The sequence below is a fragment of the Semicossyphus pulcher genome, unplaced genomic scaffold (assembly GCF_022749685.1).
Source record: "Semicossyphus pulcher isolate SPU_LCO1_2020_fin unplaced genomic scaffold, fSemPul1.0.p SCAF_28, whole genome shotgun sequence".
In the NCBI taxonomy this organism is placed as follows: domain Eukaryota; kingdom Metazoa; phylum Chordata; class Actinopteri; order Labriformes; family Labridae; genus Semicossyphus; species Semicossyphus pulcher.
The window spans coordinates 2,319,622-2,336,454 of NW_027211702.1; the positions used below are offsets into that span (position 1 = coordinate 2,319,622).

Below are 16,833 nucleotides of genomic sequence, written 5' to 3' on the forward strand. Positions count from 1 at the left end.
TCACATCTTGGCCTTTATAAGCACTCCACTGTCTAATAAACACATTTAATAAAAGATAAGTCCAGCAGAGCTTGCAGGAATTTCAAGCATGTTGGGAAACACGTAATTTTTCGAGAGGCCTGATGCCTCTGGTCTCTACATGAAGCTGCTGCTGCTGTTGACTCGATCACGTTAAAAACAGTTGTGACCTGTTACAGCAGCTCAGTGCGTGGAGTGAAACCAAGTACACAGAAAAAAACTAGCATGTTTTTTAGCATTGGTCATTTTTCTGACAGAAGAAACAAAAAGTTTATTTTTTTGTGCTTTTATAATTAACAATGAAAAAGTCCAGCATCTACTCACCTCAGTCTTCATACTGTAGCTGTAAAGCTAAATTTGTAGGAATTTTAAGCAAGTTAGGAATCATGTTGCAATTTTTAGAGATGCCTGATGCCTCTGGTGTCTGCTATGTGTACTAATACACCAGCAATACACAAAGTTTCTGCTGATGTGTTGGACTTGAATCAAGTCCAAAAAGAACTATTGTGACATGTGACTGCAGCTGAGGGAGACAGGGGTGGAACCAAATGACATGACAATCTGAAAGGTAAAATATGCTTTGTTATTCATCCAAACTTAAACTCTTTTTCAACAGATGGACTTTGCCAGTTGTTGGGGATTATTAAATGTTAAAATTTCACTTTCTTCCCACCTAAAAGGACTTCTAGGCCCGTGGTTCTCAACTGGGGGGGGCCGGACCCAAAAGTGGTTCACGGAGCTGTTTTCAGTGGGTTGCGGATGTGTGCTTGAAAAAAAAAAAAGGTGTGGCAAAAAAATCTATGCTGCGCTTTTATTTTGAAGGACATGACTTTCCTATGATGAAGTGCGCTTTATTCACACTCCATGTCTCCACTGACTAATCCCAGTTACATTACATTCTTGAAACCTGATGTGCCCTACAGACGTTGCATTTATTTTGCACTTTTTTTAGTTTATTTGTGTTGAAAAAGGCTGCTAACTGAATTAATTGTAGAGGGAATAGTTTCCTTGCACTGCCATCTGCTCATTTTAATCAACTGTGATACAAGTGTGTTTTGTGATGTTGGCATACTGTGACGTTTCGTTCCGTATGAGAAATTTGGGGGTGGTGAAGGGTCCTGAGGCTAGACCAGTTGAGAAGCACTATTCTAGGCAATATTGATATAAAGGTTTGAGATTTGATTGCCTCTGTTTTATTCCAGTAAATTGAATAGTAGAGATGTTTTGACCTGAAGCTAGATAAAACATGACTTCACCCTTAAAAGAGTGAATACAAAATAAAAATAAGTTAGTTTAAGGCTTTAAGGATGGCTTATACTTAGCATCAACTCAAGGGAAATCTAATTTCAATTAAAACATTTGGAGCACTATCGAGCAGAATTAGATGCTTTATTTTTCTACCATGTTTAACACAGCCAGTGTTTTGTGTTATAGCAAGTGTAATACTCAGTTGTTTCTTATCCTACAAAAATATTAATAGAAATGAATCTAAATATAAAAAAATAAATGACTGAAGGTTTCCTGTGAGATACACTTTTTAAAACAGTCATTTATTCTGAACCCTTACAAAAGGACCCACTCCTTGAATAGCTTCATTCAGGTAATCTTTAATGACAAAATGTTCGTCAATTTTTCCAATGTAGTGGGAAAAAGAAAAATCAAAGCAAATGCATCATAACATTATCTACTGTTGGACTGTCACAGTCTGAGGGAATTCTCTTACCACACCTTCCACTTCCTATTCACATTAGGCCCTGCCATCAACAATATGGGTTTTATTTTAACACTTTTAAACATCATCAGTGTCAAACTCGACTCCCGCTCTGCGCGTTCACAATCTTTCTGCAACATCAGGAAAAAACAAAACACAACAAGACAACTCAGAACAAACCAAACACCAAAGAACAATCCAAATATCACTGAGGCTGCATATGCAAACACAGGCAGAGCATTGTAGGTGGCACTAAACGACAGGGCAGTACCTCTGTGGCTGGAGTGGCGTCAGTGCTGCTTCTTCATGAGTGTGTCGAAAGAGGTCCAGCCCTGCTGGGTCAAATAATATTTGCAGCAAAATTACTTGAGACCCTCATTTTTAACCTTATGTACCCGTCAAGAGCAGAAAGAGTAGAGTCATTGTTTTTAGACTTTGCTGAATATTTTTACAGTTGTGACACAGGTCTGCCTGAGCTCATCGAAGTTCATTCTTTTGTTCTTTTGATCTACTCTTGTCTTGCTCTGTGAAATATGACAAAACAAATGATTCACCATTTTTTTTAAAGGTTTATTGTCTATCAATCCTTTTCTGTCAAAAGGTCCTTCCCACAAATTCAATTCCAGTGTGGTTCATATTAAAAACTGGAACTCAAGTAAAAAAAACTGAACATCTGTCAACAAAGAAGTCAGTAATGTGGCAGAAGAATACATTGCAAATGCTTGAAATGCTTCAGTCGACTTACTACTGAATGAATGAAATACCAGATATCTGGGAATTATTTACTGTTCCTCAGGGTGAGAAACACTCTTTAACCGTGCAGAAACAATAACCACTGGGGATCAGGCATTTGATAAGAACTCAACATCTAAATCAAATATTATTTGACCCAAGTCTGGCCACTCGAGCCAAAACTGATCACAGTCCAACTGCAGATTACTGCAATAAGCCTTTAGATATTTTAAATCATGTTGTAGACCTAATAGACATGCTATCCAGGTACCTGTGTTTACACATAACGTAGAGCCTTTTTTAGGTAAAGACACACCTCCCGTCAGTCAACTGCACATCTGCAGTGTCACTCGAGCAACTGTCAAAGTAAGGACCACCTGCCTGTCAAACTCAGACCCTGGACTCAGCTCCCTTCTTCTGTTGCTTGATAACGTATTGTTGGAGTGTTAGAAGAATGCAGGGCTGGCTACCGCTGAACTTTATTCCTCAAAGAAAGCTTTTAAAACAATTCTCCTTATCAAACCCATATCTTAAAAGTAAAATTAAATGATTTCAAATTTATACTTTAGTTTTCAAAATAACCTTATTATTCAAACATCCTCAATTCTCTTAATTTCAAATCTCACTATTAAATCTTTTTGGTACATAATCCTTCAAATCTAAAATAAGTATCAGTCAGAGGATCACAGGTAATATCCAGCCCAATCTGGAGTAAGAGGAAGTGAAAACTGACCGGTTTCTATGATATGTTGCAGACAAACCAGGAGGCTCACTGAAAAGACAACGTGGACACAGACTGTTTGGACAGACGACTGAACCTTTCCGGACCGTACAGCACCGTTACCCAAGACCCAACCACAAAATACTGTTAGCGTACACATTGAGAGGGACACAATGACTGCACATCACACTACACCCTGGTTTCCAGTTTCTGAATAGATTGAAAATGTAACCTCCAAAAGGTAAATAAATCTCTCTCTTCGTGCAGACTCCCCGCAGTGCAACTCATGAGCACTTGTGGTTTGGGATGGCCACTATGGTAACTCCTTTCATCATAACAACTTTTCAATATACCACCACTGTTGGAAAATAAATAAAAAACGATATTAGCTAAAGATAATTAACAAAATGGGTATTTTCAAAAAGGCATGATCGCATTTTCAGTTCATGTAGCCGACTCTAAATTTGGTCGAACCCTTATCGAGATCCAAATGGGCTACTGATGAAGGTGGCACAATCTGTGGTCATTTCTAAAACTTGGAAGCCCCCCCCCCCTTCTTGTCACATGATCAAAGGGACCAGGGTGGAAGTAGAAGAGTTTGGTTTAATGCTGTGACCCTCCCTGAAAACCCACCCATTATAAACATTTAAACCCAATTGCAGGGGAAATATGACCTTATTCGTTCTTTGAAAAGCTTATACAAATGAGTGAAGGATATGAGGGAGGAAAGATGGGGGATATCTACAGACAGTCAGAGAACAGCGATCAAGAAGAAAGGGGGAGGAAGAAGGGGATAGAGAGAGAGGGGAGAAGGCGGATGCATTTCTCCTGAGAACATGTCAAATCTCAGGAGGGGAAGCGGGGGCAGGCGGGGCAGAGGGAGGAGAGATGGGCTGCTTCTCGCTAGAGCAAAACTTTCTCCAACAGCTCCTGGCCACTTCTCAGGCACTTCTTCAGTTTCAGGTTCAGAAAGAGCTGGCGGGGGGCGTGGTCAACCTCTTTCCAATGTAGACTCTGTTGACAAGAAGGTACACAGACAAGGAGGAGGTTAAATAGAATCCACCATCCAATCTCAGCATCGGAAAAGAAAAGAATTGGAGTGGAGAGGCTATATCCTTGACCAGATTGTTATTGCACAGGGCGCTGGTGCTGAGTTGGTAGAGCAGGCGCCCCATCTACAGAGGCTACAGTCCTCAATACACTGATTGCAGGTTCGACTCCCGGTCTGCCGATAATTTGGTGCATGTCTTCCCTCACACTGCTCAAATGCAATTGGACAATACTGCTTGGACGATAGCACAGCAACCTTGTCCCTTGCCTACAGATTCATATCAGATATCTGTTTATAGAGATTACTCAGCATCCAACAAACATTGTCATAGCGGCGTGTGAATGTGAAAAGTAAAACTCCTCGTCAACAGAGTCAACAGAGTCAACAGAGTCAACAGAGTCAACGTCTCCAGGAAGCTTTACTTCTTGTCAGTACCCTGATCAAGACTTTACTTAGGAAAGGCACAGATGGAACTAGTGATTTTAATGTCATGTTTGCAGGAATCATTAATAATAACAAAATATTTGGATTTCACTGACCTAATAGAAAGCGGCCATCATCAATGTAATGAATCATAGCCGTGCTATTCCTGCTTTTTACTGACAAAACATCAGCTATGAGAAGTGTCTATGAAGGTATTTTAATCTGATGAATTCAGAAACACTTACGAGGAAATACTTAGTCGCTCGGATTATAGAAGATTCTGGTTATTCTGGTTATTCTGGTTCTCTCCTCTATGGCTCGTACCGATACATGGGCTAACCCTTTGCTAGTTTAGATTCCCCAAACCAACTGGGAATACAGTACTTTTGTCGTTTTAAAATGTGCTTTATAAATACATTTGGATTGGATATGTACCATGTTTTTGTTCACAGACTATCTTAAAAAGCAGACTATAACAAAATGTGTTGCTTTCCTGTTAGCCACCCATACTGTATATATTGTGTAATCATACATCATACTATATTAAAGCTTCACGTGCAGATTGGAACCTAAAAGCATGTATATTATTAGAAGCCCATAAATACCAGTAATTCACCCATAACACTGATCTAATTAAATTGGATTTTTCTTTTTCAAACAAAGCACAAACAGGTGCACATTTAATGCTTAAGACGTTTCTTTGAAAAGTTCAGGATCCTTTCACAATGCCTTTAGAGAATAGATTTTCTCATTTTAAAGTCAGATAAAATCCAGTGTTAGAAATATCATGAGTAAAACTGCTGTTGAAATATTATCAATATACGTCTTGGCAGCTGATATTAGCTAAGACGCAAATATTGATCATCTTTGCATAGAAGCAAAAAACACAAAATCCCAATGGCACAATAGACTGACAGGTAAGCAACATTGTGTATATGAAGAGAAATATAACAGGGAAAACACAAATACCAATAAAAATCTCATTAAGCTCTTCATAAACAACAGTTTCAGTCCAGTGAGAACAACACAGTGACTCCTTATGCAACAGTAGAAAGTAGAAAAGTGGACAGGGACATTGTGTTTATGACAGCTTTGTTAATGACACTCATTGCACGCCACATCACGTACAAGAGGTGTCTGAGGTATCATTGCCAGGACTTTATCTGATTGAGGAGCAGGGATTATGGTAACATGCGGTATCACAACACAAAAGTGCCCCTGGGAGTGTTGAAGTTCGCTATGAGACAGCAGGTGTGCAGCCCTGCAGTCAGCAGCTGCTCTGCATGTTTGTCAGGGATAAGAAGGAAGAGACACAGCTGAGTGCGGGTGTACAGCTCCCCCTACTGGAGTTTACTAGTTAAGGCTTCAGTTGACAGTTTGAGTGTTGAGTTATAGTGTAAAATGCTTGTTTTCAACCCTGACAACAAGGAATATCTGAATTTTATGAATATGTAAATTAGATTTTGACTACAAAAGCATTCACTGAAGTCTGAGCGTTTCATTGTGTGATCTGTGGTGGTGTTGTTCTTACCCCAGCCCCAGGGCGAGGATGTGTGATAGTAGCAGCGAGGGGATGAACACTTTGAGGAACTCGGCGGAGAAGATGCCTCCTTTCTTCATGGCTCCAGTCTTCCTCATGCTGAGTGTTACTGAACGCCGAGGGTGACGGAAATGAAACTCCCTGCGTAAACACATTCATGTTAGACATAGCCCAGCTGATTGACAACATGACACCTGTCAATCACAGAAAATACGTCCCCCAAACAGCTATTGTTTGAGTCACTCACAAAGTAAACATGGCAAACTGATTTTTATCAAAGCTATTCTCTGTTTCCAATCATTGTACATTTAATACCTTTGTGTTTTGGACAGGAGGTTTTCTGACAAGTGAACAAGTAATTTGGAGATATTACACCTTGGGAAATGGTGACGGTAAAAGAGCAACTGATTATTGGAAATTAAATTTTTTTTTTGTTTAAGCCCTGGAGTCGTTTTCAAAGCTGCTACCAAGACACCAATCAAAAGAGCTGACATTAACTCTTACCTTGAAATACTAAATTAGATTTTTTAGTCTCTTTTTTGATTTGCAGTTAAAGATATAATCTTGAAGTTCTCCGTTTCGCTCTATTTGGCGGCACCTTATGGCGATAAAGGGTAATTGCGGACGCATACGTCTGAGATAACGAGACTTCTACTGTTGGTTCCCTTTGTTACGGTTCTAACTCTTGATTTTCCTCGCTGACAGTTGCTTTCTTTTTTAGACTGTTTACCTTCATTTGAGCGTCGAATTTGTTTGTTTTCTTTGGATTTTCACTTATTTTTGAAGTTGTATCTGTAGTCATCGATCTTTTCTTTGTTTGTTCAGCCATAGTAGATTATTGTTTACTCGCAACACTTGCAGAGACCGGAAAAGCAGCCGCTTAGCTCCACCTACCCTCTCTGGCAGACCAACCACTGCTGGGTGATGGAAAACGTGTCAATAACTGGGCAACGCTTGTGATTTTTTCCGCGAATGTTGCCACAGACAGCCAGTCCATAAAAATACAATACGCTGCAAATGCAAAGGCTTTCATCAGTGGGCCATAGGTTCAATCACCAGTGTCTTATCTCATTCTGCGATAATTAGTGACTTTAGAGACATTGATTTACATGAAAATCTTTGAGATTATATCTTTAAATTTGAGAACATAATTCAGGGGTCATTGCAAGAGCTGCTTGACCAGTTGAGAAGAACCTTTTTCTTATTCCAGACCTCCAGACCCATACACACTTATAGCGCTGAGGATTATGTTTGGCCATCAGGTTATAAACTGAAATTTATACAGATCGGACATTTTTGCTGATGCTAAAAAAAAACAGTGGGTTTAAATGTTTGGAGAGGTTGGCTGGATTGTCCTAAAATCTTTTAAATTATTTTATTTTGCATAAAAATGTTCTGCAGGAGTTTCAGTCATTTATTTCCCATTTTCAAATTAAAATAAATCTAAATTATTTTGTCACTTTAACTTTGTTTACAAAAATTGCTGAAAAAAATACATTCTAAAATAAATAAAAATGCATAATAAAGACAGACTTATTATAAATGATTAACTCAGCTATTTTACAGGATCGTTATAATTATATGAGGTTATACTGTATGATTGCACATAAGCTAAAATTGTAGCTGCGATCAATTACAGACACATCAGATGTTGTAAAACATCAAAAGAGCACGATATGAATCGATTGTATTACATGTTTCTAAACTCTTTAAAAGTCACATCAGCATCAACAGTTTTATTCTGGCAGCTGACTTTGTATTTGAGCTTGAGGCCATGCTTATTGCCATAATGACTAACCACATACTCAGGACAAACAAGCAGCTGTGAGTGTGTTCAGTTCCCATGGAAACATAAGGTTGATGTTTACTGAGTTGAGACTTACTTGGGGGGAATGTTTTCCGGTCGACTAGACCAGTCCGCAACCCAATCTGCGTCCTTCATCAGGATGTCCATGTCCCTGTCCTTGTCCATAACGTCCTCTTCTGACTGAAGACACAAACACGAGTAATTAAGTAACCTCAGGCTTCACCATCTTTATGCCTAAGTTAATAAAGTCTTGTTCGGTAAACTAATAAATATTTGCCTTATGGACATAGAGACTCATCTTATTGCCTCAAATCAATGTTTGACTACAGAAAAATACAACAGAAAGCCCTGAAAGAGAGCAAAAGAGCGACAAAGGGGGTGAAAATATTGGTGACAACACATGCAGCGCAAAACAAGCACATATCCATTTTGGGTGTGGCAGACGTCTCCATGGAAACTGGAGGCAGGAAGGAGTTGTCATATCATTTACACACACCAATTCAAGGCCAGTGGTTGATGTTGCCATGGCAATAGACTGATGGAGAACCTGAGAGAGGAACACAAGCTCTTACTTGGCTGTCTCTTCTGCCGGTCAGGTCCACGTCAAAGATGATCTGTCCGTCATCCTGGGGACTGTGGGGCCGTGGAGGGCTGTGGGAAAAGTAAAAACTGACATTGAACTTGTGTCTCCTTATGAACCTCATATCCACCTGGAAAGTTCTCATGAGAGTCAACAGGCTCTTTTTCTGTGGGAATATAAAAACAAAATAGTTTATCTGATTGACTGGCAGTTGTTTAAACCATCATGTGACATCAACAAGGTTGACATAAGCTACAGGAAAATGGAGCAACAGTGTAGTTACATAACCTTTTAAGCTCCTCTTTATGACCTTTGTAAATACCCAGGTTGGTAGGGTTAGTTGCTTTTCTGATATTTTCATGCCAAGGTTATTTGTTTTAAATTTCCATTTTGTTTATATAGATGTAAAAATGAACAAAATCTCAGTGATAACAGGTTGAAGGAAGAACACTTATTTTCCAGCATGGTCTTAAGATGTTTTGTATTAAAGACAGAAAAAAACATCTGATATAAGACTGAACAAAAAAAATGTTAATAGCTGTTATTTTACTTATTAACACGTCTGTCTACATTCTTTTCACATTTACTCTCTGTCTCCTCTTAATCTGTCTACAGATATTAAATGAGACAATTGTCTTTGGCAATTTATCAAAAAAAATAAATGTATTTTTTTCTCTAACTTGCCTAGGCTTTTAATGTTTCAGACTAAACAGTAAGAAACATAAAATAACCATTGACATCTTGCAGCTCCATCATTAACATTCCTTTCATGTTTTAATGCTTCTCATCTTGAGTTGAATGTATTCCGCCCTCCAGACATGTACTGTGTGTTTATTCCGTGCTCTGTTTGGTTCTTGTGTCAGCAGCTTAATTACTTCACTAAATGAATGTGCAAAGAGGAAGAAAGCCTGTGCCTCTAACTTGAAATATTACTGTTCATGAAGATATTATGAAGTTGTTTAAGCTACAGTAGGTAATATTATAATATTATCAACACATATATTTCATAAGGTTAAAATAACAAATTTTGATCATTGCATTTCGCTAACAATATTAAATTAAAATGATGTTGATTGCTGATCTGTGACTGTGAGCGCCCGCCCCTTTGTATTTAGTTTGTTAAAAAATGTGTCCGGTCTGAATCAAACAACTAATCAGAATTAGCTTCCACATAACTAGCCAATCACAGCGACTCTGTACAAACTAGCGGCATCCGGCTTCCTCGTGACTCATGTCAGCAGCGCGCACGCAGAGGTTGTGTCGGTCAGGAGCTATGGCAACTTGCGGTAAATTTCCTGTTCCTCCTTTGCCGACAAAGGCACATGATGGAAAAGAAGCAAAAAGAAGGAAGATCTTGGAGACCTTGGAGGACTTCCTAGAAAAAGCTACAAAGTGAGCCCTAAAAAAAAGAAAGAGGGATCAGACGAGTGGGAGTGTAAGGGGCTGAAAGAGCGAAGCCATGCAGAGGTTGCCCTGTTCCTTCCTGACGGGTAACGGTAGCTTTTACGGTAACAGTTCACGGGAGCACTAAGCTCCAACACCTAGAGGTAAACAGGTGGTCCACACCAACACCAACACCGGGATGTTTTTTACATTGGAATGTTCATGTTGCTGACTGCCACTTTGATGGAAATGTACATGTTTTTCTATTATTTTTGGATTTTTGATTTCATTTAATGATTCTACATTTAATTTTGTTGCTGTACAAGCAGAATTTTTATTTATTTACATTGTTTACACATATTTCTGCATTTTGTGTCTGCAAATCTATAAATGGGTGTGCATGGCGCATCATGAGAGAAGATGGTTCACAGCCAATACCGTCATTGAGCAGAGGCTCAGCAGATTGGATAGCTATCTGCAACATTATATTTAAAAGTATGGACATTTAAACCAATGCTTATTATTTTTCATATTCAGTTTATTTTTTGCAATAAAATATATATCAACTGTGAACAGTCAATTCAATCTCACTGGATATATTTTTGGAGAAAGACGTCTGCGCGTTTGACAAGAACTGCACCCGTACTCTCTATGTGGTAAAACATAGGATGGTGGAAGAGAGGTTAAAGGACAGACCAAACTTTTAAAGTTTTTGCCCCTTCAGTTGTAAATGAGAGAAATTGGCTAGCTGTCATCATAACGTTATAACACCCGGACTAAGACAGTTCAGAATGTATACTCATCCTATAATAGGCTGTACAGTGCTATTCTTTCTGTACTCTGTGCTCTGATAAAATGTGTTCTGCAGAGTGTGTCAGAGGAGGACATGGAAAGAACACTTATTAACTATTTGTAATAGGACACCTTGATTGTTCCAAATGTGTAAAGCCAGTGTCACTGTGTTATTGTGTGTCTTCCTGCTTATATCAGAGTATCTTGTTGACACAGTGTTGTTGGCCTGAATACTCCTAAACATCCTCAGGTGACTCACTGACAGCTGCCTGCCCGGCTCTCTGATAAGCACTGCTTTATCACAGCCCTGACGATCACACAAACACACAAGCACATGATATGGCTGGGAGTTGAAGGGTCAGGACTTTTCCAACATGCTTGATAAAATGAGATGGGGGAGACGTCATTTCATTTATAGAAGCCAACTCAGGTCCTGAGCAGCGGTCGAGTTTGAGTCAATGCTGACTCAACATGTTGACAGTACAATTAGAATGAGAAGCGTATCCTGGTTTATGTGCTGCTTTTGTTAAGCCACTGGAATAAGAAGAAAAGCTGAGGGTTTTTAGAAGTTCAGTGTCCAACATTAAAATCCTCTTAAAAACTAAAAATCACATTTTGAGTGTTTAAGCAGGTGATTGTTATGTGGGCAGTGAGGCCTCACAGTTATAGCAAAATAAAGCTACGGGTGGCTGCTAGTTCCTCAACATTTTAACTATTGTATAATGTTTGTAGAATTTATTTAAAAATTAATTGTAACACTAATGCTGTTTTTAAATAAGTCAGATTGGATCAAGAGGATAAGTAAGATTGGATCAAGAGGATTTTCCCTTGGATTTTAAGTCCACAAACAACCACAAGTTCTTTGGGTTGTTATTTTTTGTCATTTCCTGTTACAAGAAGACACTTTTCAATGTAGCTCATAAGTAAAATTAAAATACCTTCTGAAACTCCACTGATTAAACATTGCACTTCTATTTAGCACTGCACTCTTGGATTCATACTGGACTGTTATACGAACAGTTGGATTAAAATCTATCTATGCAGCAAAACCAGAGACATTAGCCCCTTATACACTGCCAGTTCAAGGCGGGATTATTACGCCTTGGTTAAGTTCCGTCTTCATTGTAAAACGCACTGTGGTGGAATGGTGGGGCGAAGTCGTTCCACCTCTGAGCCGGCATCGGAGGTTGTAACAGAGGCGTAACATAGGCGGAGCAGGTTCTGTGTAAACAGCGGAGCCAGCAGGGCGGAACAGTGCCGTGTGTGTTTGTTTACATCTTGCGCACGCTTTGCTTCCACAATGCCGGAACACTATGTAAAAACACACACTGGGGCAGCTTTACGCTGGCGTCGCTTGATCCATTGTAAAAAGGCTGCAGGATGGCGGAGTTCATTATGGCGCTGAGGCAGAACCGCAGTGTAAAAAGGGCTACAGATTTCTTGCATTCAACACATCTTACTCCCTGTTTAAAACCAGGTGCCTACTTTGTCCACGGTGTAACTTGATAGCTGACAAATCAGTTGGAGATTCTGGTGTGATGTGCCAGTAGTGTTTAATGTAGCCTCAAGCCACATGCCTCAAGCAGAGATGAGCAGTGGGCCACAGAAGTCTGCTAAGCTCACTTCTTGACAACCCCACACCCCCAATCTGTGGTAAGGCACTGACACAGATTTCACACAGCTTCCTCTAGAGCCACACTAGGAATTTTTAAAAATTGTCACCTAAGCAGTAGTACTAACAGCCCCTTAAACAGATATGTAAACTTGGTGAAGTTCAGCAACACAATACCTGTCGCAGGAGGAGTTGCTACGGCTAGACTCGTGCTGGGCGTCCAGCAGGATCTTCTCCATGTCTCCATTGTGGATGGAGGATGAGGACGGGACGTGCTCAAGCCCGCCCACCATGGCCTCCTCTTCCTCCACCTGAGGGAGAGGCAGCAGGCCCGAGGTGGCGCCGCCTGTGGCCTGCTGCCTGTTCATCTCCAACTCCACCCAGGACCCTGTGGAAAGAAACAGAAAAACATGGAGAAAAAAAACAAACAAACAAGATTATTTCATAAAAATAATCAGCTGTAATTCAAATTATCAAGTGTAAACAAAACAAGTCTCAAATGTCACAAAGAAACACGAAACAGGACTTTCAACCAATTGTTGTTGGGAATATCCAACTTAAATATTTGGCATTTAAGCTTGAAAAGAGCTGGACTGCCTCAGTATTTTATAATGTAAATATTAGATAAAATTTTACATTGCTTTTCAAATAGTTTTTTTGTTTAAGCATGTCCTGATACAAGTTTCAGGATCTCCTGATAAACCACAGCCAGTGTAGATTCAAGTCAATTAACTAATTGGCCAATATCCCTCTCAGTGCAGGATTCTTTATGCACCATGGAGCAGGCTTATGCTTACAATGGCCTATAAAATCATTAGCATGTCCTTTTTGTTATTTTAGGGCATAATACCACTTCATTCGGAAACATTATCAGAACAACAGTCTGCCTTTACCTCTACAGCTGGTAACAAGGCACTGCCAACCTATTCTCACGCTTTGGTACAGCCAAATTATGAGTTAAGTTGCACTTTTGATTATGCACACCAGAAGTTTGGACAAATAATTTCACTTCATGAAATCAATGAGCCGCCAATAAGCCTTTTACATATTTGACACATTGATTTGTAAATTGTCATACTAGGAGAACTTAGGTTAAACTGACTATCAATGATGGTTCTGTTCATTTTTAGTGTCTTTTATTGTCCTTTTTAAGTCAGGACAGCGAGCAAACTTGCAAAATAACTGAACCTTGAAACTGTCACACCAAATTGAAATGTAAATACTGTAAAACTTTTCATAACACATGAGCTTTCTAGTCAAGGTTTCTTCTGTAAAGAGACCAGCTATTTTCTTCTGTCAGTCAGTAGTAGTCTCATTTCATGAGTGATAGACTGCTGAAAAGAAAGGTATTTGACTTTTCATAGCAGAACAGGTGCTGGTGTAAGTAATACAATTTAAGGAGTGCTCTTTTCAAATTATGAGTGACTGTTGAGCCAGCATGCAAAAATAATATGGAGGAAAAACTGGAACCCCTAAATGGACTTGCAACCATGCTTAATGTTTGTAATTGCACCTGTGCTTTTCCTGCCATGACATGTTTTAATATCTTACTATGGTCTTTGACTAATATGGAATGTTCTAGAAGCCACTACATTCCTACAAACCGTAGCGAGAATGGGCTATTCGCTGAAAGCCAAAGAGAAAAATAGGGAAATGAGAAACTTGAAAATGATTTCCTGTTCCTAAGCTGTGATTGGACAACAAGACAGACACCCTGAGCATGTCAGTCAGAGAAGTTCACGAGTAAAGCTCTATTTACTGCTGTGTGATGAAAGGCCTGTAAATGCCAGTCTGTGTGTGAGCTGGGGTTTCTTGTGGACCTTGACTGTGATATATGACGCTGTCCCTGCTTGTACGTGAGCTCAGGCATGGACTGGCATCTGAAGAAGCACAGCGTGTCAGAGCTGGGAAAAAATAAAGAGCAGGGGTAAGTTGCCCTGGCCTACAATTTGGGAAAAAAAACATGCTGGAAAATGTCTCTTGTCATGCAGCTTTATAAAGCACTTTCTCCTTGTGTGCTCACTAAAAAAAAAAAAAAAAAAGAGGAAGGCATACCAGACAGGTCACATGACCTCATAACCGTAAGTAAACACCGTGTTCACATGAGCTTTCAGGGGGCTGAATTTCACAGGCATCAGGCCAGTTATACCCCCTACCCAAACTATGCCCCCTCCCCCTCCTACACAGGCCTCAACTCAGCACCAGCGCTCATCCTGCAGATTACACGGCGGACAGCAGGCCAAGCCACTGTCGACAGCCCATTGTCTTCACTCCATGGACTAAAACCACCATGGCTCCGACGCTCCCGAACATTCTGGGCACAGAGCAGTTATCAGCTGTTTGGTGGGTTTAGAGGAAGCAGACACGTTTTGACCTCTTTGATCTACTGAGGCTGAGGTTCAGACTGGAGGGAGGAGTGCAGAGGGCTGCATCTTGCTTGAAGATCCCAGGTATTAGGAAAAAAATGTTTATGACAATGGTGTGGGAGCTCCAGGAAATGCCAAAAATAACATAGTCTCAGATAACAGATCACACTGCTGGCCTGTACATCTGATACATACAAGGCTTACTGTCCCTTAAGCTGTGTCTCAGCAGCATGTCATGTTACAGTCTAATATGTCCTGGTGCATCAATAAAATCTGTTGTGACTTTAATAATTCATAAATTCAGTTATTCTGGCTTGTCAGCTGTAATGACCACTGAGTTTATCAGCCAAGTGCAAACACAAGTTAATGTTGTGGTAGCAAGGGATTATGGGGCCCCAGACAGAACGAATGAAACATCTGATCCTTCTGAAATGTCTGCAGGCCTTCTCCTGTTTTTTTCCTGATGAAGGCAAAGCTATATGAACAAAATCCTCAAGGTATTGTATTCAAACAAAAAGTTACACAACAAACTTGAAGATAACAACATTAAAAAAGTGTTTTGATGGAAGCAACACTTGTTGCTTTCCATAACAACTCCTATGAATGCACAAGTAACAGCTCTAAACATTTCTAAAACCCACCACCCAATTGCTGTAAACTTGCTTACTATCCATCACTTGGTTTCTAATACTGTTAAAAGACGTATAGTCTCTAAAAATAAAAAAATGACTGGAAAGTTTGATTACTTCCCGTTTTGCATCCATCAGCATCCATCAGCATGCATGTTCATAAACTGCTGTAAGCTGTATCACTTTCCCCTCTGTCCGCACGTCCAAAACGTCTGTCCCCTTATCACCAATGCCATAAATAACTTGCCAAGTCACGGCCCTCCATAGTGTGGTAACCACAGCAGCTCATTGAGCAGGCCCCTTAGTCAGTGAAGCAGTGCAATAAACATGCCTTTGTTTACGTCTCTAACGACTTATGCAAGTCGAGGTCTTTATGAAGCCTATCCTATTTAAAAGTTTTTTTTGACACATTTTCCCCACACCTCAATTTTTGCAATGAACACACTGTGAAAGTATGCTATTTGCTAAATGTTAGTTGAGTTTGGAAGCAACATTAAGAAAGCTACAATTATTTAAATGTATTGTAGTACACTTACTTAGACTGAAATCTAAAAACATAATACATAAAGGATTTAAGATATCTGTAAATGTCTACCTTGGCTTATATTACTTATAAAGACTTCATTAACAGTAAAATACAGGGAATTTAACGCTACGTGTAATTGCCCACATTTCTCTGCTCCCATTTTTCCTACTTCTGCCTTCTTCCATCGCGCCTTGTTGACAACGCTTAAACCCACCTCCGTCCATGCACCTGAATCGCTGATTGGCTTACTAGCCTGTCAGTCAAGCATGTCGAAACCCCATTGGTACGTCTACTGTCAATAAACACACGGTACATAGCGTTCTTACGTCTCCCTCTTCAGTGTAGCTTCACGGCGGAAAAAAAGGGTAAAAAAAAAATGAGAGTAGACAATTCAAATCCATAAATTTGTTTTAAAAACACAGACATGTACCCGCCACGTTCCACAGAAAAAGAAAACACCGACAGGCTGCTCTAGTTAAAAAATGTGTTAACATTTAGCTTACCGTTTAGCCCGGAGTCTCCGTTGTTGTCTGTTGAAGTAGTGTTAGCAGCGTCGGACATGGTGGTGCCTGGTGAGCAGGGCGGGTTGCATAAAAGGCTCAAGTCAGTGCAAAACGCGCACTGCCTTATCACACATTCAGACGTGTGAGAGTACGACTGACTCCGGTGGCCTCCTGCCCTTTTTTCCAGAGAGCGGCTAGCTAAGCTAAAGCACCGCTGCCGTTTGTTTTCCGTCCGTAAGCTAGTCTGGAAGCAGCAGCCGCGAGCCACTCAGACCCCCCTCCTAGCAGCTGGGTGATGACGTCAGACTGTCCCGTTGATAACAAAAGAGGCAGAGGACGGCGAATTACATAACGAGCAAAGGAAAAAACACATCAGCCAAGGCTACGCGATTCATGACATGTTATCATCTATTTTCGACCGAAAATATTAAATTAAAAA

At 40.0% G+C, this 16,833-nt stretch overlaps 1 protein-coding gene across 1 annotated transcript; it reads right to left on the reverse strand.

The window, feature by feature from the left end:
• Window positions 1–1,605: 1,605 nt before the first annotated feature.
• bnip3lb (BCL2 interacting protein 3 like b) lies at window positions 1,606–16,665 on the reverse strand. The gene is made up of 6 exons (XM_069677293.1): window positions 16,395–16,665; window positions 12,548–12,758; window positions 8,576–8,654; window positions 8,080–8,183; window positions 6,188–6,337; window positions 1,606–4,196 (listed from the first exon to the last, which is right to left on the reverse strand). The coding sequence occupies exons 1-6, from the start codon at window positions 16,450–16,452 to the stop codon at window positions 4,148–4,150; spliced, it is 651 nt and encodes a 216-aa protein (XP_069533394.1). The 5' UTR covers window positions 16,453–16,665; the 3' UTR covers window positions 1,606–4,147.
• Between the last annotated feature and the right edge of the window lie 168 nt (window positions 16,666–16,833).

What these genes read in the sequence shown, in the direction of transcription:
- bnip3lb (XM_069677293.1), bottom strand. Translation starts at nt 16,452, where the DNA reads ATGTCCGACGCTGCTAACACTACTTCAACAGACAACAACGGAGACTCC. An exon ending in CCGGCAGAAGAGACAGCCAA is followed by an intron (nt 8,184 to 8,575) that starts GTAAGAGCTTGT and finishes TTGTGTCTTCAG; the next exon opens with TCAGAAGAGGACGTTATGGA. An exon ending in CCGGAAAACATTCCCCCCAA is followed by an intron (nt 6,338 to 8,079) that starts GTAAGTCTCAAC and finishes GTGTTTACGCAG; the next exon opens with GGAGTTTCATTTCCGTCACC.